A 26,926-nucleotide genomic window follows, 5' to 3' on the forward strand; every position below is an offset into this window, starting at 1 on the left:
CAACACGTGTCAAGGCAGCAGGCAAGAGTTGACGTGGCGATCTTTCTTTAAGTAGCTGACATGTGGCCGAAAGCTTTGGTTGCATGACACATTGGATGATTTTTCTAGGTTTATATATATATATATTATATATATATATATATATATATATATATATATATATATATAATATTAAATTAATATTATCCGATGATGTGTGTTTATATCTTTAATTATTTATTATCCCAACTGATTGTGCTCCCTAAAAAAAAAAAGAATATTCGCTAATTAAGTTTCTTAATTCTTTTATGGTTTGTTAATGTATATTATCTGAAATACAACTGAGAGTTTAGATCGTAAGAATCTTGTGAATCTTTGTTTTTATAATTGTTTGAAAACTAATTTAGTCATCAATTTATATTTTTAATTGTGAATTTTCTCTTTTTACACATTTTTATGTTTTTTTTGGTAATGTAAATCTTTCTTTATTACCCATATTTGTAAATAAGGAAAGAATTAAAAAAAATCTTTCTTTTTTTTGTTTTGAGATTAAAGATATATAAGAGAGAACATCATAGCTCACCCCTTAACTTAAATAATAGAGATAATAAAGATATAACAATTGTTTTATATTCTACCAATTCATAAATTTTGCTTGCATAAATATTCCTATACACTAGAAAACAGAAACTATACGTTTTCTACAGCTACCAAGTGCTTATCAGACATGTACCCCTAATCACTATTCTAGAATTCTAATCCTACCTTACAGATTTTTTTTTTTATAAAAACAGGAGAGAAAATATCCTACCCTACAGTTGATGCATGCATGATGCATAAAAATCTCAAGGGATTAAAAGTTAAAACCAATGTCATAAACAGAAAAATTGTGTATATAACAATCTGCTTGAACTCGTGCAAAATTAGATATCTTCATTTGTTAAATGAGACGGCAATATGTCACAATCTCTAGTTACAAAATTTGAGAAAATTTTCATCTCCTACTTTCATGAGAAGAGTAATTAGTTTCTTGTAAGTTCAATGAGACAGAAACCTCATTTTTAGACATCTGTGGGTTTTGTGAAACATAATTTTCTGAACTAGAATCACAAAGCTTTTGTGAGAGAGATTTTTCCAGACTAGATTTCCGCGGAGTTTGTCCCTGCTTATGTGGCCCTCCCTACAAAACAGAATTAGATTTAAATACACACAAATAACAGATGAGATCCTCTAGAAACACATCTCTCTTAGTCTCTTACATAAGAGGGGAATTGGTAATCCCACCTTGTAAGGGGTAAGAATCGAGTCCTTGTCATAATTTTAGAAGGATAACCTTCAAACAACTAAGTCAACCTTGATTCTTAAAAATTAGTAAGGAGAAGTGTCATACTGATGAAACTCAGGCAAAGGCCTTTGGTAGTGGGGAAAGGTAAGAAAATCCCATCCTCAAAGTGTCTTTATTGGGGTTTGATCCACAACCTTAAAGTTATGAGATACAACCTTGCCATTAAACCAAGTACTACTTGTTATATATTCGGTAAAACATGACCATAGGCAAAACTAAAACAGATTTGGGCCAGTTCAAGGATGTCTTTGCATAAAGTGTCACTTCAAAACCATCTATAGAATATATTCTCTATCATTCAAGGATATATTATGAACCCAAATCTGATTTAAAAGAAAAACTAACACCCATAGCTTTTTGTTAGACTTATAGTAGGCTTAGTGCATATATTGTACAAAGAATGTAGTTATATCTACATAAATATATGAAGATAGGAGAATATAATATTGAAGAATAAAATTATGATGTATAACTTCTCTGCTTTGCTACATACTTATACTAGCCTATTTACTAAGTTAATGAGAGATTCTCTCTCTTACACATTCTATCAATTCAAAATATAGAATCTCAATAATAAGCAATCATTATTTAGTAAATTATTAATAGCCTTGTTATTAATAGAGCATAAGAGGAGATGCCATAATTTCATAGTTGCTAGGACAACATACATGTGTGTGTACAAGTTCTAATTTCATAATTGCTCTCCGTGCTTCATCCTTAGGAAATGGAAATTCGTGCATCTTTCCAAGTTGGCACGTTCCACAAAGATCTTTACACTGATGTAATGGAATATCTTTGACAAACTGGTTTTTAGATAACAAATGGAGGGATTCAGTATTGCTATGACCCAACCTTCAATACCATAACCAATCTGTCTCATTACTTTCATCTTTGTAAGCATTATATGTTAAATATGACCATTTCACGGGGAAACTCTTGTTTGTCATTGGCACTTTTGCAATCTCCTTATCAGAAGGATCAAGTATCTTGCAAGTGTTACCTATAAAGTGAACTGAATATCCATTCTTCATCATCTGAGGCACACTTAGTAGGTTCTTGTCTAGTTCTGGAACATATAAAACATTATTGATTAGTCTTCTTTCTTTGTTTGTTTCTATAGCAATAGTATCTTTACCGCCTGATTCGACAATTCCTCCATTACCCATCCTTATTGGGAATCTTATTGATTTATCCAAACTGATGAAACAAGATGGATTCTTGGTCATATGATTACTACATCCACTATTGACCAACCATACATCATCTTTGGATGTTTGTGAAGCCTGGTATGCATAGAACAAATGATCTTCATCATGACATTTATAAATTTGGGCTTGAACTTGTTTTGGCTTCTTTCTACAATCCTTCTCGATATGCTCAAACATCGTGCAAACATTGAGGTTTTCCTTTCCATCTACAATCTTTCTCTAGATGGTTAGTTCTCTTGCAAATCCTACATGGATGGAATTTTCCTTTATTCCCTCCAGAATTGCTAGAACTATATTTTCCGTCAAATTTTTTGCTATTACTTTTTGGGTTTGCCTGGAAAGCTTTTTCGGATGAACTATGATCCGTTCTGCTTTTATCTCTTTGTTCTTGTGCTTTAAATAAACCAATCATTTCCAATGCACTCAACATTGATAAATCTTTTGTAATTTGGATAACACTAACAGGAGTGTCATACTTCTTCGTTATAGTGCTAAGCACTTTGGAAACAATTCTCTCCACTCAACCATTTTCTCCATATATTCTCATATGATTGACAATGTCTGTGACTCGTGAGAAATATTGATTAATATTCTCATCATTAGACATTATCAAGTTTTCAAATTCCGCTCTCAAGGTTTGAAGTTCAATGCCTCTAACTTGAGCACTTTCTTGAAATTCGGTGCTGAGTGTATCGCAAGCTCGTTTGCCGTCTTAGTAGTGGCTATTCTTGGAAATATAGCATCTGTCATTGCATTTTGTAAAATATGCAATGCATTTTGGTCCTTGATTATTTCCTCCTTAGAAGGTTCACCACCGCTAACGGGAATTTCTAAGGTTGTGGGAGCACTTTTTGCAGGGCCATTTTCTACAATGTCCCAAAGATCTCTTTACTTACGTATTGTTTTCATTTTTACAACCCAAAAGTCATAGTTTTCCCCATTGAAAACAGGGACCATTTGATGATTAATACTTTGAGTTGCCATGCGGAACATAATAGAGAATGTTGCTCAAAAACAAATAAAATTATTTTAGAACATTGGCTGTTGATACCAATTGTTAGCCTTATAGTAGGCTTAGTGCATATATTATGCAAAGAATGTAGTTATATCTACGTAAATATATGAAGATAGGAGAATATAATATTGAAGAATAAAATGATGATGTATAACTTCTCTACTTTGTTAATGAGAGATTTTTTACACATTCTATCAATAAACAATATAGAATCTTAATAACAAGCAATAATTATTTAGTAAATTAATAATAGCCTTGTTATTAATAGAGAATGAGAAAAGAGGCCATAATTTAACAGTTTTCAATTATATATTATTATATCGATTTCGAGTTCAGGGTCAAACTCAAAAGTCATGGGCTTACGAAGATTGTTGTTTTGTGTTACGCGTGAAAAATGCGGATCAACACGAAGAACAATGCGCACCACATTAGGATCAGCATATGGCCGGCCACCTGAGACAGTCCACAATTGGCGTGTGTTGTGACACTTCACTTTTATACCATGCCTATTCTGAATCCAAGTGATTGTGATCTCTCGTCAATGTGTTTTCCATATAATAAAGACCTTCTTGGCAACCAAAATGCATACAGATTATCATCGTAAGAATCCCCCAAACTCTCTACTACTTCCTTCCGCCTCTCTAAACCTAGCCCTAAACACATCAAACACAAACTTTTTTGATCATGTGTTGTATTCTTTTTAATAGTCCTTAATGCTGCTAAAGGACTACAAGTTTATTTAAATCATCTAATTAAGATCTGAATCTTTGGATATATCTAATTATCAAGTTAGGTTCCCTAAGTCAATACTAAGTGGTTTTTTTTGGTTACCACTTAAATTTCTATGTAGTTGAAAATGTCAAGTTGTTTGGTTGCAAGAAGTGTAGGAATTAGAATTTCTTAGGAACTTCAATTTCCTAAGAATTTCCTACAAAATAATGGAGGTTGCTTACCTAGGGGTGTAAGATATTTTGGGGTATATTTATGTGGAAGGATTAACAAAATATATTTGTAGATGTAATGTTAATACTCTTTATCACGCACTCATAAACAAAAACATAGTATAACAATACTCTGGAGTTTTTATTTTGCAACCTTACTCACATTCTACTCATACACTATTATGAGTTATTGTACTACTCACAACACTTACTACTACACTAAGGAAACTCATGGTTGGACACACAAACAATGCATACACAAGCACCTTATTTATACTAGTACGACATTACTATTCATTTGACAATTTTCACACTAGCTTTTGTTTCTTTGTCAAAGTTTTCTAGCTATGCATGTAGGGGGTGGTGGTAGGAGTATTGAAACTCTTGCCCAAGCATTAATTTCAGTAGCCATGTTTTTACCAAAGTGAAGAAACTCAATAGAGAAGAGAGAGACATTTGCTACTCGAGTTGTTTTAGCTTTAGCTGCCTCAAAAGGATGGAAAGTACATCAGATGGATGTTAAATCAGCATTCCTCAACGGGTATTTGAATGAAGAAATATATGTTCAGGAGCCACTTGGATTTGAAGTGAAAGGGCAAGGATACAAAGTCTTGAAACTCAATAAGGCTTTGCATGGTCTCAAGTAGACTCCTAGAGCATGGTACAGCAGAATTGACTATTATTTCAAGCATGAAGGGTTTAAGAAAAGTCTTAGCGAGCATACTCTTTATGTGAAGAAACATCAGAATGGAGATATTTTAATCCTCTCCTTATATGTAGATGATCTAATCATCACTGGTAATAATCAAGAATTAATTTTAGATTTCAAAGAAAAAATGATGCACGAATTTGAGAGGACTGATTTATGACTTTTGAGTTATTTCCTAAGTATGGAAGTTGATCAAAGTCCATAAGCAATTTGCATTTGCCAGTAGAAATATGCAGAAGGTATGCTAAAGAAATTCATGTTCGAGAATTGGAATCCTGTGAGAACTCCACTTCAAGCAAATGAGAGGTTATGCAAGAAGATGGATATGAGAAGGCAGATGAGAGAATATACAGAAGCATGATTGGTAGCTTACAATATCTTACTGCAACGAGACCTGATATCATGTGTGCAGCAAGTTACCTATCAAAATTCATGCAGAGCCCAAGCCAACTTCACTTAGGAACAGTAAAAAGGCTCTTAAGATACGTCAAGGGAACTACAGGCTATGGAATAAATTTCCAACCCTCAACTAGTCTAAGAGTAGTTGGTTATACAGGGTTCCCAATATGATATGAGAAGCACCTCAGGTTATACATTTACACTTGGTAATGGTGTGTTTTCATGGTTATCTCGGAAACAGGATACCCTAGCTCAATCTACTGCTGAAGCTGAATACATTGCAACTTGTGGAGCTGTAAATCAAACAAGGAGGAGCTACTATCATCTATTGAGATAGTGATTCCGCGGTAGCTATTTCTAAAAATCATGTTTTCCATCGCAAGACTAAACATATTAAAATCAAGTATCACTTTATTGGAGAAGCTCAGGATGAAGGTGAAGTTAAGTTGGTCGAGATCCAGGGAGAAGACCAGTTAGCAAACATTTTTACAAAACCCCTTCCACAGAGTAGATTCAAGATGCTAAGAGATATGCTTGGAATGAGAGAGAAGAGTTTCAAGGAGGAGTGTTAAATTATGGCCTCTTCTCTCATCCTCTATTAATAACAAGGCTATTATTGATTTACTAAATAATGATTGCATATTATTGAGATTCTATATTGTTCATTGGTAGAATGTATAAGAGAGAAAATCTCTCATTAACTTAGTAAATAGACTAGTATAAATATGTAGCAAAGCAGAGAAGGTTATCATAATAATTTTATTCTTCAATATAATTATATTCTCCTATCTCCATATATTTACGTAGATATATCTACATTCTTTGCTCAATATATGCACTAAGCCTACTATAAGGCTAACATTGCTCTAGAAAACGACAAAAAAGAAAGGAGGAATCAGAAGTTAAACCCGCAATTTTTTTTTTGCCAGAAAGTTGTAAACTTGTAATGTAGTCTTAAGTAACAAACTATTGTACATATGACAAACTACTCCTTAAATTATGCAATTTTAGAGGAAAACAGATTAGAGAGTAGAGACCATTTACTGGCAACTTTGGTATATATGATCTTATTTAAAAGGTTGAGTTATCCCCTTTTGTGTTTTGTGTCTTTTATCTAAAAAAGTGATTTATGAGTTTGAACCTTTAAAAATTCATTAGAAACTTCCTACTTTATTGTCCCTTTTCAAGAATTACTTTCTCACCACAAGGTACTCTCCAATTAAAGGGAGGACCATGTGGGGGGACCTGTAGTATGGCCGATTACAGCAACTGAATGTTGGTTCCAAAAGAGATCCAACTTCTTGCAGTTCATCCCTAACAAGTTAGTAACTTTCCCACTTAGATCATGGCATGTATACTGATACCACATGCTTTACTAAGTATTGAGACAAATAGCTGGTAGCACATATGAGTGTATTTCAAGAACTTACAGGTGGCTTGTACCCAGTCAGCCTTCTTATCGAAGGGGCTCGTGCAATTGAAGAAGCAGCTGCTGCTGCAGCCACACGAATCCTGCAGAAACAACAATGAAAAGTGATCAGTTTATGTCATCCTTCAACAATTGCCATATTTATGAACTAGACCATACCGATTATGCACATCAACATATTCATCTGTTTCATCAACAATTTCTTCCTGAAACGGTAAAGAAATTGTCATGTATTTCAGACAATTCGCAAGCTATACTAGGCAAGCGAATACTTTATATACATGTACAGTTCATATTGACCTGTAGAAGTTCTTCAAACACATCCTCAAGGGTAATTATGCCAATAACCTCACCATCTTCGATATCAGATGGAATATGAGAGGCAACTTGTCCATTCATACTGATAGCCTTCCAAGCCTTCTCAATGTCAATAACTGCACTTTTTGGGCTTCCTTCCTGCTTGGAAAGCAAGGGAGTAGTTAATTCAGGATCCCTAGATGTGATTTTGTAGTCCTTTGATATCGTTGCATGGTTCATAGACGGGCTCTTGCTTCTCTCTCTAGTCCTTACAACTGCAGCCATGTGACTACTTCCTTTTTGAAACTCATTCAATATGTCATACAAGGGCATATCAGAAGGAACCCTACAAAAATAGTTGCATACGAATTCATGTAAACTCCTTGTTACATGCATAAACAAAATGTATGGATATGAAAGAAGAGACATACCTTGGAATTCTGCGGATGGAAACAGCACTGACAGGGGTCTCTGTTTCTGCCCTAACAGTAAGAAGACTTTTGACCTAGATAAATACAAACGACGATATAGATGAGGTCAGGAATCAGAAGAGAATATAACAGAAAATATATGGATGTGGAACTAAGATTCTCTGTGTATGATCTAAAAAATGACCAGACAAAAAACACCCACCAACAACAGACCAATTATATTTTTGGGAGTTCCAGAATAGACAGGAACACGACTATGTCCCCTGGCAAGTATTTTTCCCATCGCCTCCCTGTTTTATAAAACAAAACAGTTAGAAAGCAATACATACCAATCTCAACATCTATACCCACTTAAAGTCTAGAGATAGCATTATGAGATATGGCCTGTGGACTTCATAGCAACTGATTATTGCCTTCAGCTAAACGAAAGAATTGCTTGTTTAGTGGCTACTGGCTAGACAGCAGACACAAAGTGCTTCCTCCAATAAAAAGATTACTAATAAATATGGAATGAGAAAGAATGATACCCGGACCAGACAAAGATGTTAGATATGTTATGGGGGTTGTATGCACTACACAGCCACACTGGAAAATAATTGCACAAAACAAAAGACGCTAAGCCTCATATTACATATTGTATGGTGATAGTTGCCAATTTATCAATTTGCCAGCTTCATGTCAGCGGCATTATCTGCATCAAGCGGATTGTCATAGATAACAAGAAGTGTACATGACCTTTTTCTATCATGGACATCCCAGACATGACATGTCGACTACAATTGTCATATGATAGAATGCGCAACACCATGACTAAATAAGTCGGATTTTATATGGCTTGGCACAGAATAAAGATTGCATAACTTTCCTTCTATGCTGGCAATATCATAATTGAGCTACATTGTTTTTCACCTTCCACAATATGATCTGTTAAATACCCCTTGTTTACTGCTGAATGGATCGCAATCCTTTAAGTCGACAGTCAATACTCTTATTGGTAGGGAAAGTTCAATATCCTAATTTTATGAAGATGAAACTATCAAATACTGAAAAGGAACTTTAAGTTACCATATAGAGTATAAGTATATATATATACCACAGTATAACCTTGAATAAGAAATTTGGAATAGTTGGAAGATTTTGAAATTCAGGCATGATAAGAAGTTGAATTGATAAAAGACTGATCCAGAGTTATTTAAAATATTGGTTCTTGCACTTTGGTTGACAAGAATCAAATTGAACTTTAATATTTTAGCATCGTATTTTAAATTACAATAGCAAACGAATGTCAACACTTTTGGAGAAGTAACCCAGGATTCCCTTCTTACAATTGGACTAGATCAGGAATCTCCAATTCTCCATCAAGTCCTTTCCTCTTCACAGCAGAAATAGATGAGATAACACGGCTTATCCAAGACGAGATATTGTGGTGTATGTTGCTTGCGCATGATATTATATTGGTGGACGAGACTATAGATGGGGTTAATGGTAAATTAGAGTGACAGAGACAACTGTAAGGATCTTAACTGTCATGGGAGGATATAGTAACATAAGATGATAAGGAGTTGGCCATAAGTGAGTGTTTTAAGTAACTTGGATCAATTGTACAGAAAAATGGAGATATTGACAAGGATGTGGCTGAGACGCTTCCTGGGTGGCTGAAATGAAGAGGATCACATGGGATATTGGCCGACAATAGCGAACTGCTATGAATGAACATAGCGTAGGGACATAGTGCATACAACCCCCATATCATGTAGAGACTTTTGAACTTGCCATGCATAGCCGTGGACTTGCTAAATATTGTGAGTTGTTGATATGAGCCCTTAGGGGTATTATGAGGCAAGGGAACAATCTAGGTACATCTAGCAATTATTTTTGAATCTGGTGCATTTGTTTTTGACTAAGTTTATTTAGAGAGTTTATTTATTATATTTTCCGCTGCAAAATTCTGAATAAGTCAATACGTTATCACACGGGCTATAATGCTTTGATGATTCTCTAAGATTTATATTGAAAAGGTATTTTGGAAAAAGAGAATTGTCGGGCTATTACAATGGCAGGCCAAGATGTGAGCCCTGCTAAAGGCGGTTGGGCGCCGCTATATGGGAAATTAAAGAAAGCGGATGCGGATGACAATAAGTCGACGCAATCTGGAGGAGAAGGCTCAGTCAACAATTATGCCATGTCTAGCTGATGACGTCATCACTGAGGTCACTGACAAAGATATTGTTGTTGGTCTCCGGTTAAAGCTCGAAAGTCTCTATATGACGAAATCTTTAATTAATAAGTTGGACTGAAGTTAGCGTATGCAGGCAGATATGCCTCTAAGGGATCATCTAGATCAATTGAATACTATCTTATTAGATCTTTAAAATATTGATGTTATAGTAGAGAAGAAGATGTTGCTTCAATTCTTTTAGTTTATGTACCTTTATCGTATGAGAATTTTGTAGATGTTTTTTTGTTGTTGAGCAATATAGTTTGTCTCTAGAAGAAGTAAAATATGCTCTTCATACTAGAGAAATACATCAGAAGGCATCTGCTTCTTTTACATAAAATCAGGCATCGGGTTTAGTTGTTACAACCTACAGGGATAAGGAAACTTTGGTAAAGAGAAGTCAAAACAATAAAAATTTAAATTCTAAGGATCTTGAAACTAATGATCTCTGTAATTATTGTAAGAAAAAAGGGCATTGAAAAAATGAACGTTCTAAGAAAAAGAAGCTATAGGAAATAAAAGAAGGTTTGTTGCTGTAACAAAAATTGACATCATATCTGAAGACAATTTAGCCTTAGTTGCAAATGACCAGTCATATACAATGATAAGTGTGGGCTCTTGATTCTAGGGCATCTTCTTACCATATTTGGACTGATTTTCGACTTATGAGCAGATAGATGGATGCAATATTTCTATGGCTAGTAGTTTTTATCGCAAGGTTGTTAGAACATGCTCAATTAGGATAAGTACACATGATGGCTCTTTGTGCACCTTGAACAAAGTTAAGCATGTTCCACTTATGACATAGAATCTGATATTGTTGAGTTTGTTAAACTGTAAGGGTTTGTTTCAAAGGTAAAGGTGGAATTTTGTATGTCTGTAAGAGTTCTAAGGTGGTTCTGAAAGGTTTAAACCGTGTTACTTTGTATATTAAGGTTATATTCCTTCTGTTGTTGCATCATCTAAGGTCACAAGGATGATATAGCACATGAGGCATAATCATATGGGTGAAAGAGGGATGCAAATTTTATGAAAGAAGGATCTTCTTTGTGGACACAAGATGCAAGATCTAGAGTTACGCGAGCATTTTGTGTTTGGGAAGTTTCAACGAAGCAAGTCTCTAAAAGTTGTTCATAGGATAAAAGGCACACTTGATTATATCTATCTCAATTGTTGAGGTCCTTCCGAGGCTCACAGTTTTTTTTTTTTTTTTTTTTTTTTTTTGTCTATGATTAATGATTATTCAAGAATGACTTAGGTGATCATGATGAAGCTCAGAAAAAGATCAAAAGGCTGAGTTTAAATGAAATTTACAAAGATTAAGGGATTGCTTGCTATCATAGTGTGAGCAAGGTGCATGCTCTCTAATGCTGGAATAGCTAAATTTTATTATCCGATTAATAATGGAGCTCACACAGGTATTGTAAAACACCTTACGATGTGCAGTCTGGTAAGAATTATTCTTTGCTTACAGTTTACTAAAAATGTAAGTGAAAGTAAATTAGAACTGGGAGCTAAAAAGGGTGTATTTTGGGCCTTAGGGCTTGAGTTAAGGGTTATACTAGGGGTGTTAATGAGCCGAACCGAGAGAAAACCTAACTATGCTAGGCTCAGCTCGGCTCAAAAATATATTCAATGGGGCTTGGCTCGAGCTCGAAGCTTGTCGAGCTTTAAATACTAGGCCCGACTCGAGTTCGAATCCGTAACTTACAGCTCGGCTCGATTCGTTTGGCTGGATAAGCTCGAAGCAAAATTGAACTAATAACAGTACTCCAAGGTCAGATTTTATAACGCCCAAACATTTAGTGGTTTGAACTTTGAAGACCCAATCTCCAAACTATTGTTACTTGTATAGCCTAAAAAAATGATACGCAAGCTGTTGTAAACGTATGACTCCAAGGTTTCTTTTATAGAAGTATTTGAGACACACTCTTGTTAATTAACCGATGTGGGATAGCTGATATTTCAACTTTGTTGTTGTGATGTTGTCCTTTTAACAAGGACTCGCATATTTTCTATTATTGCCTTTATTTTTCTTGGTTTTTTTTAAAGGTTTGTTTTACTTCTTTTTTCAAGTGTTTTTCTAATATCAAACATACAAACTTTGGAGCCTAAGACTACCACCTTTTTCCCATAGTTAATAATTATTATATCCTATATTTAACATTAATGAAATATTTTTAGTAATTTAAATATTATCGCGAGCTTTCGAGCCGAACTTGAGGTAGCTCAGGCTCGCCTCATTAAAGTCACGAGCCGAACTCGAGCTGGAATTGAGCCCTCTCAAGTTGAACTTTGACTGAGCCGAGCTCGAATAGTTTGTGAGCCACCCTAGCTCGTTAACACCCCTAGGTTATACAATCAGGCCACCATCTAAAAATAGAGTTACACTTAGTAATAATGTAATATTTGATGAATATTCTATACTTAACCTCATTGTGAAGTCTACTGCCTTGAAAGAAAGTGGTAAAGTTGATGCAAGTAGAGCTATAAATCACTCTTGATGAGAGTGAATCACAGCATCACGGTGGAGAAGATCAATATGCTGCTATATAAACCTATATGTCACACAATCTTCAAGTCACCAATTGCAATCATCAGAAGCATGTCATATAAGCATAGCTATAAAGTTAGAAGAGTTGGTGTTTAACCTCAAGGAGGTATGGTTTTGAGGCTATGGTGGGTTTTGCACGGGAGGTTGCTGAAGAGGTGGTTACTCATGAGCCATCCACCTACACATAAGTTATTTTAGATAGTGAGAGTGCACAATGGCTCGCTGCAATAGGAGATGAAATGGAGTCACTATAGAAAAATCAGACTTGGGATCTAGTAAATGGCCTATGGAGAGGAAATTGTTAGTTGTAAGTGGGTCTTCAAGAAGAAGGGTGCAATTTCATTGTCAGAGGGTATTAGAAATAAAGCTCGAGTTGTTGCAAAAGAGTTGACTATAACAAGATTTTCTCACCAATGGTCAAACATACTTCCACTATAGTGCTACTAGCAATAGTTACACATCAGAATTTAGAAGTTCAACGACTGGATGGAAGATAACTTTCTTACATGGAGAGTTGAAAAAGGATATTTATATGACTCAACCAGATGGGTTCCAAGAACACTATGTTTGCAAGCTCATATATGAACTAAAGCTTCACAGTGGTACAAGAGGTTTGATAATTACATGATTAAGCTAGGCTACACCAGTAGTCCATACGATTGTTGTGTTTACAATAACAAGCTTAGAGATTATTCAATGATCTATCTAGTACTCTATGTAGATGATATGCGTAGAGCAGCAAAGGCCAAGTCTTATGTAATGAAGAGTTTGATATGAAGAATATGGGTCAATATTGGGTATATCTATAACCTATAAGGAGAGAAGCTAGAAGAAGTTATTCTTGTTATAGAAAAGCTATATTCAAATGATATTGAATAGGTTCGGGAGGTTACTCCTAGTACAACACGAAGCTTATGTATGTTATGTTCTGCACTGTAGTCACTAGGTTCATGGGGCAACATGGAAAGGAGCATTGGTAGGCTGTGAATACGATTTTTTGTTGCCTAAAAGGTATGTCTAATGTTAGGTGTCATTCATAGAAATGATACAGTAACTCGTTATTCTAATTATGTTGGAGATGTTGATTGTAGAAGGCTAATGACTGATTATGTATTTATTCTTCGTGGTTTTGTTGAAAGTTTGGAAGGCACCTTTCCGGTTACTTTGTCTATTACTACCCATACATAGTACATGACATTGACACAAGTTGTGAAAGAAGGAATATGGTTGAAAGGACTAGTTAGCGATCTTGGTTAACATGATGATCAGTAGATTGTGGCAATTGAGTGCAATATGCATAGCCAAGGATCAAGTCTGTCATGAGAGGACTAAGCACATAGATGTGAGATATCATTTTCTAAGAGGTGAGAAAGGAATCAAGGTGGTGAAAGTAGGTATTGTTGATATCCGATATGTTTACCAAGTTGGTTCCGCATGGAAAGTTCCAAATTTTTTTGAACTTGCTAAACATTCTAGGTTGATGATGGCTCTTAGGGGTATTCTGATGCAAGGGGAAAATCTGGTTACATCTAGCAATTATTTTTGCATCTGGTACATTTGTTATATGTGGGGGAATTCAAGTCAAGTTTGAGATTTGTTGAAATATGGTAAAGTTCCAAGCACGGGGGTCTCGTTGACTAGTCAGCGAGTCGAGGTCCAACTTCAATGTGTAGCGCCCTCGAAGTTTTCCAGTGTGATAGTTTAGTAGTTTAATAAAATCGTTTCTCCCATGCCCGTGATGTAGCTAACACATTGTTAATGAACTACATAAAATCTATGTGTTGTTCTTCTTGAATTCTTTGTTCTATAATGGCATGTGTCACGCATATAGAGTTTCTCCCCTAGAAAACTACCTAGCTTATTCCCCAAGCTAATTAACAAAGAGAATACCTAGATTACCCTTGATCCAAATATCATTACACATACCTTTAAGGTTAGAGGGGAAAATTCTATAGGACGGCAAAGACTAGGGTCGGAGTGACGTTAGGAGCGATGAGTTTGTTGAGATTGATGTGTGAAACACCTCAAGGGATAGAATTCGGAATGAAGATATTTGAAAGAAAGTTGGAATTGCGAATATAGAGGATGATGTTAGGATTAATGACTTTGATGAAGTAAAACAAGAAAATTAACCACAGGGATAGGAAAAATACAAGAATTTCAGAGGTAGGAAAATCCTCAATATTACGACTATGAAACCCACCCTATGAAAGATATCTTATAATTCTCCAATCTAATAAGTGCTTATAAGAGATTAATCAAATGTCCACAAAGATTGAAGTTACTCATAAAACAAAAAAATTTTCATGATATCAGAATCTACTCCGTGAGACCATAAAAGAGGGATTTATATCAATGGCAATATAACAATATCCCGGAATTTAAATTGAAAACTAAAGTTTACGCATCCAGCCAACATTCAGATCACCGGTCTGGGGACTTCAGCAAAACACAAGCATGAACTTCAACTATAAATTTGCTTCCCCAGGCTGTATATATCTGTTCGCCTAAACACTCAGGCCAAAAAATGATTAGGAAATTGGGCCACTTTTCTGGTCTCCCGGGCTCTTTCACAATGCTCACTCGAGTTCCCTTGTTTCAAACCAAACTCCATATTTAGCTTCTAAATTACCTCCAAAACATTATTACTAGTCTCTAAGTTGAATTAGATCAACTTCCAACAGATAAGATAAGAGAGATCCGGTTACATTAGTTTGGCATGTGAGATGTAAACTAGAGGATGCACAGGTAAGGGTGATTTGAAACTTAGAATCATGGAGGTTTTAGAAGAAGTTAAGGGAGGCCAAAGATGACTTATACAGGAGGGCGTTGAGATTAATATGGAAATAAAATAGGTTTGCAAGAGCATACATCACTTGATAGATGGGAAAGAATGTAGACGATCAATGTGGACGAACACTAGAGATAAATTCTTGAATCTTGATTCATGCTGCTGAAATTATGGTTTTGGAGTTATTGTTGCTGCAAGTTAAAATGGACTAAATCAAAGGTCAAACTCTATTAATATGTTGCAGAGTAGTATATTAGTGAAAACCTTAAAAACCAGAAGTAACCAAGAACAAACTCTTAACAGTTTCCAAAATAAAAGCTCAGAAGCTTCTGAGATGGCATGATGAGTTTCAAAGAAGCCCAACCTAGTTATTGTGGAAAGTTTGTTCAAGGAGATAAAATGTTCAAGACCTTACCAGTCCAGCTTCGAATGAACATCTAAGGAAAAAGTTGACTCTATCGGCGTCATTGCCGCCTCAGCAGTCTGTCACCACCGGCAAGGAAAAGACAAAAGTCAATGAAAGTATTAAAATTGGGAAATAAATGCTCAATGAAAAAAGTGAAGGAAGTAATTGCTAAATCAAATATAGTATGCAGAATTGAAATGCAAAATAACTCACTTGAAGCACAAAACATAAATAGATTAAGGGGCCAATGCGACATAATGAAAACTTGTCTGGAAGTTCAAATTTTGATGTAAGCACTACCATGAAAGATCTTTTTATATATGGAAAGTCCTAGTGTTCTATTACATATATATGAATATACATATGTATATACATATATACATATGTATACATATGTATATATATGATGTAGAATACAGGAAGCTATCCTTTAATGGAGAAGAGTGGAAGCTTCGAGAATTCAACATCCAACCAATTTGAGAGATGAGAGAGAAAGAGAGAGAGAGAGAAATGATGTAGGATTGAGGTTATTATTATTATGCATAATCCTCAATTACAGCCAGCATTTTGGTATTTATAGAGTACTCCCTCCGTATCCTAAAGATCTTTCTTGTTACTGTTCCTACAGACCAAGGAGGATTCATTTGTGTGGGGTGTGGGATGGTAAAGTAAGAGAGAGAAAGGAGTTAAGATAAATAAACAAATAAAAAGTGGTTAAAGTAGGAGAGAGAAATGGAGTAAAATTGAATTAATATTGTAATGGTGGACCATATGATAGGGACATGAGATGGTAAAAGGGGAAAAATTCCAAATAAGGTATAAAGTAAAAGAGGGAAGATCTTTTGGAAACGCACGTAAATGGAAAGAGGGAAGATTAGGAAACGGAGGGAGTATCTAATAACAGAATCAGCTAACAGAATTAGCTAGAGCTGAAAGTTAGTTACAACTAACTTTCCCGCCCAAAAATGGGTCTAATAACAACTCTTAACAACTCTATAGTTGCACCCTACATCAATATATAGGGGAAACCCTAAGGGCTGTATATAAGAAGCTAAAAATGGAAATAAGTTCACAACTTATTTCCATTTTAAGTAGTGTATTTATGTTTAGGGTTGCATATAGCATAATATATATATATATATATAATAGTATCCAAAAAGTCTCTTAAAATGAGCAAAATTTTGTAAAATGAGAGCAAAAAAACATAAAATGAACAAAAGTTTGTAAGATGAGCGAAAGTTTGCTAAAATGAGCAAAAGTTTCTTTAAAATGAGCAAAAACATTAAATGAGCAAAAAGCATGAGCAAAAATCTGCAAAATGAGCAAAAAAGTCGGCTTTCAGCCAAAAGTTTGTTTTTAGTGGATCCTATATATATACATAATGGACATAAAATTAATGCACTAGTGTAGTGTTCAACCACCTGAAATTCTGAAGAATATTCTACGTGCAAGGGTGTGAAGTAGGCATCGAGTGGTTTCAATAATTTAAGAATAGATGAAATATTGGCTAGCAAAAGAATATACAGCAGAAACAAATCATTAGCAGGAGCTTGCATTAAACCTTCTTCAGAGTCAAACTGAGCTAGATGAAAAGATCAATCAAATGAAGACTTTATAGCGGCTTCTTATCTTCTATAAGTGTAGGGATAGCATACCTTTTCAGTCAAATCTAGAGCACCACTTATAATCGTCGTTTCATCATGGGTAAGTTCGCCTCCTTTGCCAGCCTACACTTCGACCAAAGTAATAGAAGGATGTGATAAGATCCTAAGTGTATTCCTAGGAGAAAGCATGAGAAATTGCTGGTGTTACATTATTAAGAGAGCACAGTTACCTCCTTGCTGTGGATACTAACAAGTGCTTTCAATTGAGCACGTCTGAAAAGTACCTCGTTATGTCCCAGCAAACAGTCTAGAACCTGACCTTCCAAGAGATATATATGCAGCCCATAGTTAGTAATAATGGATCAGATCTATTGATCTACACACAGATTATTTTGCACAACCATCAAACTCAGCAGGATAGTGTCCAGCCAACCTAACATAAAAGCATATGTCGAGCAACTTATGGAAAACATCCAACAAAACTCCTTCCACTAATTTTGGGAAGATAATGAAGTGAATTGTCACAGGGAAAAGAACTTATCAAGAATCTCAACAAGATAATCCATAGGAATGCTCACTTGAGCAGAAAACTCCAATGAGTTTGCAATCATGCATTCAATTTATCCAAGGAAATTAAGGATACTCAAGTCATGAATTGAAACACTCTTTAATAAAATCAAACGTCAATAAAGGCTTTACCAGTGTTACCTAATTCCCTAATTCCCCCGCGAATCGCGAATTGAGAAAAGCGAATTATGGTCGGTTTTGGTTTATTTTTGGCTCATTTTGGGTGAATTAGCGAATTCAAAAGGTGAATTAGATAGCGAATTAGGTAACACTGGGCTTTACATACTGGCTCTAATGTTTTATTGTTTCTTTTGGCTCTGGTAGATTCCAAGTTTTAACATTTATACAAATTTTGAAAGAGCATTTGTTTTGCGCAAGTAAAAAGAATTAACCATGACCCAGCTGAAAGAGATATCAACTTCAGAAAGTTCTAGAGTATAAGTTACCTGATAACTTTTTCTGCATGATAGTGTTACTTTGTGGTCCTCCACATTATTCTCTTTATTTGTCGTGGGGGGGGGGGGGATTTAGGAATTTTTGGGCCTATGTAACACCATGAAACACTAGTCTAATACTACAAAACAGTTCTATATTTCTGAATATTAAGCTAGCACTTAGAGAGTGCTGCCAGAAAAGTTGTGAACTCCATAGTGATCAACAGCAAGGCATGTATTCATGGAATTCATAAGCATCTGTACATAAATTATTTACTTTCTGGCAATCAAATCAATAAAATACTTTAAAAACACAAGTCATTCACACGCAACGCTTTCCCCAGTTGTTGCATATCTAGGCTCTACATTATCCTTAACAAAACAAAAGGCAAACTCGTTATTTCAATGCACAATTACAAGATCCAATCATTTTTGTTTTAAAAAGACCACACTGTTGTTAACTATTGCACTCAGCAAATACCAAATTTCGGTTTCTGGAAAAACGAAAAAGAACCATTAACGATTTTTTTCCCCATACTGCTAAAAGATGACATTCACCAACCCAATATTTTTCCAAAGACACCCCTTCGGATACATTCTCTGTAAACATCAATTTTCAAAAATTCAACATACTACTCATCACTAGATTCTACAATAGTGCTAATATATTGGTTATTGTCCTTAAAACTTGCAATTCAAACATATTAAAAGGCTTAAATAAAACTTGTGCATCAGAAAGGCAAAACTAGTTTTATCAAAAACCAAAAACAAGTTCTGCAAAGACAAGCAAAAACAAGTCAGCCACCGACCCCAAAGAAATCTCTCAAATGCATCAGTATCACCAAACGCCTACCTTCTTCTGTAAATAATAATAGCTTAGAAGTGTTAATGAGTACTTAATTTGACAATTTGCCTCCAATTGTTTTAAATCTTCTTCAAGTTGTTTCATAACGAGCACCACAAAGCATCTTAATAAAATATGGACCTAGAAGTTACGTACGTCATATATACGATAGGTAACCTTAAGATATAATTTCCAACTGATACCTTGCCAATCGGATACGAAATTGGATAGCAAATTATCATCAGTATCCGTACAAGCCAGACAAAATTTGCACCAACAGCAAGTCCATATCTGGTGCAGATAGCTTGTGGAATAACCTAGTAGGTTTATCGTCACGCAAAACAGAATTTCATCAAAATGGTATAAAAATATTCAAAGAAAGAAAAGGAACTAGTTTCTTCAAACATCTACCTCTCCAAAGAATAGAACAAAAGTTACTGACAGCACAATAGCCAAAAACTGATTTACAAGCTTGTCCAAGTATAAAGGAAGTGCCTGTAGAACAATTTTGGATTCCATTACGTCGAAACATTTGCTGGGTATTACAATATATTGAAACAAGCGTATCATTAGTTCCAAAGCAAGTTAAAGAGGGAAAATTCCTCCAAAATCCTATCGCTGTCAAAGCTACAAAGCAATGCAGTAAGAAATGTAACACTCAAAGATATTCCCCAATATAGTTTGGCCATTATCTTAACCACATTCAAGATTCTTTACCACATAGATATTTGACAATGATGTCCTTGACTGAAAGATTATTGAGAGTATACCCACAATCTCCTCTAGAACTTTGATCCATCATCCACATCTGCCAGGATGAGCAAACAAACATTGCCACCAGTCATGTGCCAAACTGACAACTCATGTCGGACCTGACTTTCCACATGTCAATGTGTGATGGGGAAGAAGTTTAGGGAAGTGCACCTAGAGGATTAAGATACCACTAGTAAATAAGCTCATCCAATCTGATTACTGATGTACTCTACAACTACCTTACCACATACCAACAAACTGATATTTAATCTTTTCCCCGATAATAGTCTTTATCTACTGTAAAGTAGGCATTCTCATGATCTCTTCAGGTATTATGACAAAGACTAGCCAAACTAAGTTATATGTACTATCATGGTTACAATGAAACATGACAGGCAGAGTACCACCAATCCACCATGTGAATATTCTCCATGAGCTATTTTATAGAGTGACATGTGACCATCCTTCAAGAATGTGGACAGCCTGACAATTTTGTTGGATTTTTGCAGTAGCACTTCCATATCCATAGCCCTTTATCTCAATTGTTTCATTGACTTTTTCTGATTCTATTTTATAATGACAATGTAATTAAATAACCATCGTCTCAGATCCAAAACTCACTCGATCCTCGAAAGTTGAAGCTAGCCATTTTCAAACTTTCTTTGTGATATTTTATCCTTCAGTAGGTGTTTTGGCTACGTGCCCTCAGAAACTTATCTCGTACTATTGGTGTATTTTGAAAACACAAAGCACCAGAAGCTCAATTAGACCAAACCAAGTCATAGTACATATGAAGCGCTCACCTTATTTCTATCTCCTATAGTCCTATCTATACTAATCTTGAACAATCAATTTTCTTAAACCTTGTTGACTTTTTCGTAGCAACTTATGGTGTTATAAGATTTTCAGAAGCTCATTCTCACAAGACAACATCATATAAGTTCATCCATGATCAAGAACTCTGGTGCTTTGCACTTACTTGTATCCCAGATGGTGAGGCTGGTGTTCAATGTTTGTTGTATACTTCCTCCGTTTCTAAATAAGTGCAACATTTGCATACTGTTTACTATTCACAATTTAAACTTTAATTAGCTTTGGTGATTCACATTTTAGGAAAAACATAGTCATGTGGGATCTTATTAGATTAATCTGAATGTGAATTTTTTTAATATCAATTTTTTATAATTTTTACTTATTGATAATTGAAGATATTAATGGTTAAAATAATTCATTAGCAAACGTGAAAATAAGAAGTGTTGCACTTATTTAGAAACGGAGGAAGTATATCCCATGTCTACAGTGCTTCGTCATACTCTAAAACAGACTAAGAACATAATTATAGTACAAGAATTTGACAAGTTGAACGATCCAAAACCATGAGATAAACACAAGTGAACAGAAAACTTGAATTGAAGGAAGTTAAAACCTAGCTACCTCCATCGCACAGGCATTGCATAGGAGCAAGGTGACGAGCAGCTGATGTTGCTTCTGAACAACAGGGAGAATGGCAGCTAGACAGGAAGTAAGAATAAAAGAGCAAACCCATGATAAGTTAAACGGCCAATTTCTGTATAAACGGAAGATAGTATAGGCTCCCACTCCATTACAAGCATACAAACAAAAAATAATAGGTCAGAAAATTAAAGATCAGAAGATGAAAAACCATGCTAATTTACACAATTTTTTTTGTATTTACTATTAATTATACCACAAAACTACAGATAGTATAGGCTCTTGTTCCGTTATAAAATAGCTACAGCAAAACGAACACAATAGGCCTCATTAACTATAAGCTGCTCCACCAAAATTCAAAGAAGAAGAAAATAAGATGAGGAAAGAAGAGATGAAAAAACAGAGTGATTCAATATTATCTTTACTATTCTGTATATATTCCAGGAGTACATAAAAAAACGCCAGGAGTTGCAAAGCTTCAGCATTTGGGGGTTGAGAAGTTTAGCTTCAAAATACTAAGAAGCTAGAGTTCAAAAACTTGATGTCATATAGCAATGTCAAAATCTCACTGCACTAAAGTCCAAGAGTAAGCAAACCTCAAACCAAAATGTGACGTTAGGGATTGAAAGGCCCCAACAAAGAGGGACAATGTATTTCTTTCCATGATTTGTCTAGTATTAAGACTTTCTAGTGTCAATTCTTTATCCTAGGTCTACCTAAGAAAATGCTTAAAGCAATGAAGTTATACGGTAGAATATTTACATGGACTAATGATACAAATCCATCCATGAGATCACTAGTAGATTTGGATTAAATTTGTTATCCTGTAGTTGGTGGGTGGAGTATTTAAGAAGTGAGCATGTAAGGGCCCTAAATTTTTTTTTTTTTTAAGCATGGGGTCAAATTGGTGAATAATATATGTGTTGGAAGATAGAATGCAAATTCATTCCAAATTGCAAGCAATATGTCATGGACTTAACGAGGATCCTAAGTTGTAGAGATCTTAGATCTAGTATAAGCATGTAGTGGTTGATAGAGGTAGAAACACACAGAATATCTCGTTTAAGATGTAACACCATGTTTCAAGCGTTAGGTGTTCTGCTGGAGTTCTTCAGGTTTCTAGCCCTTTTTCCTGTATAGAGAGCAACAAATGGTAGTAATATAGAGGGTATTCGATCCCTAGTCTTATGTACCATGCGTCCATGCCCACAAAACATCATCCACTAAGGGTGCGTTCTATCCACGTGAATTTCCATTATTTGTCTTATATGAACTTATTGGATCTTATATTAGCCATTATTGGACATATTGTCTCTTATTATCCCTTTTATAGCTTATCTTGAATTTATGTCACCTGAAATAAGTGAAAATAAGGTGGCGAAGCTAACTGGCATCCATTAAGTCATTAGCGATGCTTATTTTATCAAAGGTAAATAAGCAGTTTCTCCTTCCGACTAGGTAAGGGAGAGTTGAATTTCTAATACCATAATTCCAAATTGAGCTGGAGAGGGTTTGTGAATCTCATAGAATGAACTAATCTCGCAATTAACTTATTGATGGGAATGGACTAGTTCTTCTACTACTTTAAAAATTGTTATGATACAAAAACAGAAATTCAAGATTGAATTAGAAAAGAATTCCCTTTACCCCCAAATCACAAGGTACATTTGAGTTTTGTGGTCCAATCGTGTGAACTATTTTTGACTACTTTTACTATACATTTGTCATTGTAAAAACTATAATATTATACAATCTTAAAAAAAACCACTACATACATAATATAGCTTACTAAATTTACCCCACCCCCAGAAACTCCTGACATATACCCAATATATGCACATAGTATCCTCCTTGATTTATATCATTGCCATATATGATAGTTCTTGTGAAAATAACTTCCCACAACACCCTCTATCATTCTAGAAAGATTCCCAAACCACCCATCCGTTTCTCCAAAATTACCAAAAAATAACTTCATCAGTACAATACATATATCAGATATTAGGAGAAGGTAACCATTTATTGTCATGTTGATGCATATCAATACAGTTGAGTGTATAATATAAATAGCACAAAAATGGTAAAGAAATAGATGAATTTGAAAGAGGAGAGTAATAATCACCAGCTTGGTTTTTTTCGGAGGGATTTCCACTACGTTGAAGAATCTCGAGGTCAACCCGGCTAAGAGACATCAAGCCCAGAGTAAGACCCGACATTATACCCGCGAAAAGAACCAATACAAAAGATATACCCGCGTAAATTATCCACCATAATGACCCCAATGGCAAATGACCAGCCTCCGAAACCGTATCCAAGCTTCGCGCCGCCATTCGTGTCAATGATATTGCATTCAACATATGCATCTTCTTCTTCTTTTTTCTCCAATTAAAATGATCATATAACTACCTCCATTTTCAGATTTTATGTTTTGTATGTTTAGGGGTTGTTTATTATTGGTGGATCTGAATTTTAGATGTTGATTAAGATTTTAGGGGAGAAGAATTGGATTGAATTAGCTCATTTTTTTCTGTTATGTTTGGGGGAAAAAATGGCGATTTTATTTTTGTGGCGTTTTTTTTTTTTTTTTTGAACACACCGACCATTGTTTAATTTTTAGTTCTTGCAAAAGAGGTTTAGCAGTACACGTGTCTCAGGAAATCTCTGTTGTACGAGGTGGTGTACGGGTTAACGGATCTACATCATATGGTTGTGGGACCAACACGATCTTTACTATTCTCCTCCCATCGTCCTTTTCCTTCTTCTCTTTCCGGACTTGAAAAGTTGGAGGAGTTTTGTCGTCAACTCTTTCACATATCGGGGTAGTCAAATGTTTTTTTTTTTTTCCATATATTTTTATATACGGCCGGCCACACCTACAATTTCGCACATGACCAGTTTATATATGAGGTCCAGACGGATATAATACCTCAAAACCTCCTCTTCCTTCTTTTTCTTAGTTCTTCCCACATCCTCGTACAACAATTTGTACGTTTCAAATCTATCAACAACAATGGCATCCTCACGCCACACTTTTCTCTCCTCTATTATTACCATCACCTTGAGACCAGAACTTTAATGGAAGCTTTTCAAATCTGTCAATGAGAATGAACCCCATTCGAAATCACCCCATATTTTCAAAAACAAATTTCTAGTATTAGGGTTCGCCATTGATAAAAGTTACAAACTTGACAGTCACCTACATGCTAAAAGGAGAATTCAGCCACTCTAAATGAGTTCAAACATGAATTTTGATCATCTATTTTGATGCAATATGAAATATAAGAAATTTATTTTGTTTAATCTTATGAGTAACCTCGTTAACTATATTTATTTATACGAGTAATCTCTTTTAATCATACGAGTAACCTCAATTGTTCACACAAGTAACCCCTATTTATTTATACGAGTAACCTCAATTGTTCACACAAGTAACCCATATTTATTAAGACGAGTAACTTCATTCGTTTATAAAGAGTATCCCTATTTAATCATACTAGTAACCCCCATTTAATCATATGAGTAACCTCATTTTGTTCACATAAATAACCCCTTTTTATTCTCATTAGTAACCCCAATTGTTCATACAAGTAACCCCCACTTGTTTAATACAAGTAACCTCATTCGTTTATAAGGAGTAATCCATTTATTCATACTAGTAACCCATTTAATCAAATGAGTAACCTCATTTTATTCACATAAGTAACCCCATTTTATTCGTATTAGTAACCACAATTGTTCATACAAGTAACCTCCACTTATTAATACGAGTAACATCATTCGTTCATGAGGAGTAACCCCATTCATTCAGTAAATTCATTTAATCATATGATAACCCTATTTGTTCACATAGGTAATCCCATTTTGCTTATAAGAGTAACCACATTTCTTTATAGGAGTGACACCCTTTTATTGTTAAAAGTAACCACATACTCATACAAGTAACTCTATTTGGTCATAAGAGTAACTCCATCTATTCATAAGAGTAACTTCATTTGTTCATAAGGGTTTGTTCATAAGGGTCAACTTCAAAAGATCATATCTCACTGCACGTTTAATATTTTGGAAGATTCAAGTTGGAGATGAAAATTTGACTCGATAGCTTTGCAACTAGGGATGGGCAAGGGTCGGACCCTAAATTTTTTTGCAGACCCAAACCCGGACCCGGACCCTAAGGGTCTGAAACAATGGACCTTGACCCAAACCCTTAGGGTCTGGAGGGGGCCTAGAGGGTCTGGAGGGTCCAGGCCTAAATTTTTTATTTTGCCAAATTTTCGGCATTATTAATATCAATAATCATCTGAAATTCGCATGAAACAAATAAAAAAACCGTATGAAACAAACATAAGAATTCACATGAAACAAACACAAACATATAAATTGAAAAAAACGAAACAAACACAAACTTATAAACTGGAAAAAAAACGAAACAAACACAATTCACAAACATATAAACTGAAAAAAACGAAACAAAAACACAAACATACAAACTGAAAAAACGAATCAAACTCAACTTACATAAGAGTTCAGAATGGGTGTTTTAGTGTTTTAGTTTAGGTTTTAGTCTTTTAGAAAATCAGTTTGTTTTTTTTTTTAAAAAAAAAGTTAACATGTATATATTAAATAAGTTTAGGGTCTAAGGGTCGGGTCTGGGTAGGGTCTGGGTCCAAAATTTTAAGACCCGGATCCGTACCCTAAAAAATTCACTTGGACCTAGACCCGAACCCGGACCCTTAGGGTCTGAAAAAGTTGGACCCAGACCCTTAAATCAGGGTCGGGTCCAACAGGGTCCGGGTAGGGTCCTGGACCCATGCCCATCCCTATTTGCAACGCTTGGTTAAAAGCTCGATTCTGATGACAAACGAGTGATATATGACCATTTGAAAATGACCTGACAGGATGACAAGATGTTGAGTTCATTCATGACCTGAAATTTCACATGTGGTCGGCCACACGCAAGACACGTTGTTTTTCTTCATTGTTCATTTGAAATCATCCAAATTAGAAGGATATATTTGAGAAAAGGAGAGTTTAAAATAAGCAAATAAGGAAATGAGCAAAAATAGTGTATTACGAATGAACTCGCACTACTACAAAAAGGCCTAAAGAGACCCCCTAAAATCTCATTTAGAGACCACATGAGAGGTGGTCTTCAGCTCACAGGTCTCTCAGGATAAATGACCACTTATTGCGGGTGGTTTCTTAATTTGATAGAAGAGACCACTTCCATAAAATAAGTGGTTATATATGAATTTAAATAGGAAAAAAAGAAGAAGGATAAGGCACCACATTTTACAGATAGGTGGTCTTTTTTATCTTACAAAGAAATCATTTTTAATATGTAGGTGGTCTTTTTAATCATTCCTTAAAACACCACCTGAAAGGAAAAGGTGGTCTCTTTAAATATTTTTTTTTAAAAAAAAAAAAATATTTCAATATTATTATACGCTCCTCCGATCCGTTTCACCTGCTCCATGCGTGTCTTTCATAATCTACAAGTAATTTACATATATAAAAAACATCTAGGCACTTGTATTGAATAACTCAGACGAC

General features: G+C 35.1%; 1 protein-coding gene across 4 annotated transcripts; it reads right to left on the reverse strand.

Moving 5' to 3' along the window:
* Positions 1 to 830: 830 nt before the first annotated feature.
* LOC104906805 (DUF21 domain-containing protein At4g14240) lies at positions 831 to 24,139 on the reverse strand. Of its 4 annotated transcripts, none has more exons than XM_010695621.3 (13): positions 23,499 to 24,139; positions 21,359 to 21,435; positions 19,583 to 19,666; positions 19,375 to 19,488; positions 17,557 to 17,640; positions 17,378 to 17,449; positions 15,732 to 15,799; positions 7,956 to 8,043; positions 7,754 to 7,827; positions 7,326 to 7,668; positions 7,185 to 7,231; positions 7,027 to 7,108; positions 831 to 1,159 (listed from the first exon to the last, which is right to left on the reverse strand). In XM_010695621.3, exons 1-13 carry the CDS (start codon positions 23,737 to 23,739, stop codon positions 974 to 976), a joined length of 1,560 nt encoding a protein of 519 aa, XP_010693923.1. In that variant the 5' UTR covers positions 23,740 to 24,139; the 3' UTR covers positions 831 to 973. The 4 variants fall into 4 exon arrangements, with proteins under 4 accessions (XP_010693923.1, XP_048497257.1, XP_010693924.1 ...); XM_048641300.2 differs by having other exon boundaries at positions 17,557 to 17,645; positions 23,499 to 23,637; XM_010695622.3 differs by lacking the exon at positions 19,583 to 19,666.
* Positions 24,140 to 26,926: the final 2,787 nt, after the last annotated feature.

Source organism: Beta vulgaris, chromosome 3 (genome assembly GCF_026745355.1).
Source record: "Beta vulgaris subsp. vulgaris cultivar EL10 chromosome 3, EL10.2, whole genome shotgun sequence".
Classification (NCBI taxonomy): domain Eukaryota; kingdom Viridiplantae; phylum Streptophyta; class Magnoliopsida; order Caryophyllales; family Amaranthaceae; genus Beta; species Beta vulgaris.

Excerpts from the sequence above, each read along its gene's own strand:
- LOC104906805 (XM_010695621.3), bottom strand. The coding sequence starts at position 23,739 with ATGCATATGTTGAATGCAATATCATTGACACGAATGGCGGCGCGAAGC. Across the intron at positions 19,489-19,582 it reads TTGTTCTATTCTTTGGAGAG|GTTATTCCACAAGCTATCTG; the intron begins GTAGATGTTTGA and ends TAAACCTACTAG. Across the intron at positions 1,160-7,026 it reads TGACTGGGTACAAGCCACCT|GGAGGGCCACATAAGCAGGG; the intron begins GTAAGTTCTTGA and ends TCTGTTTTGTAG.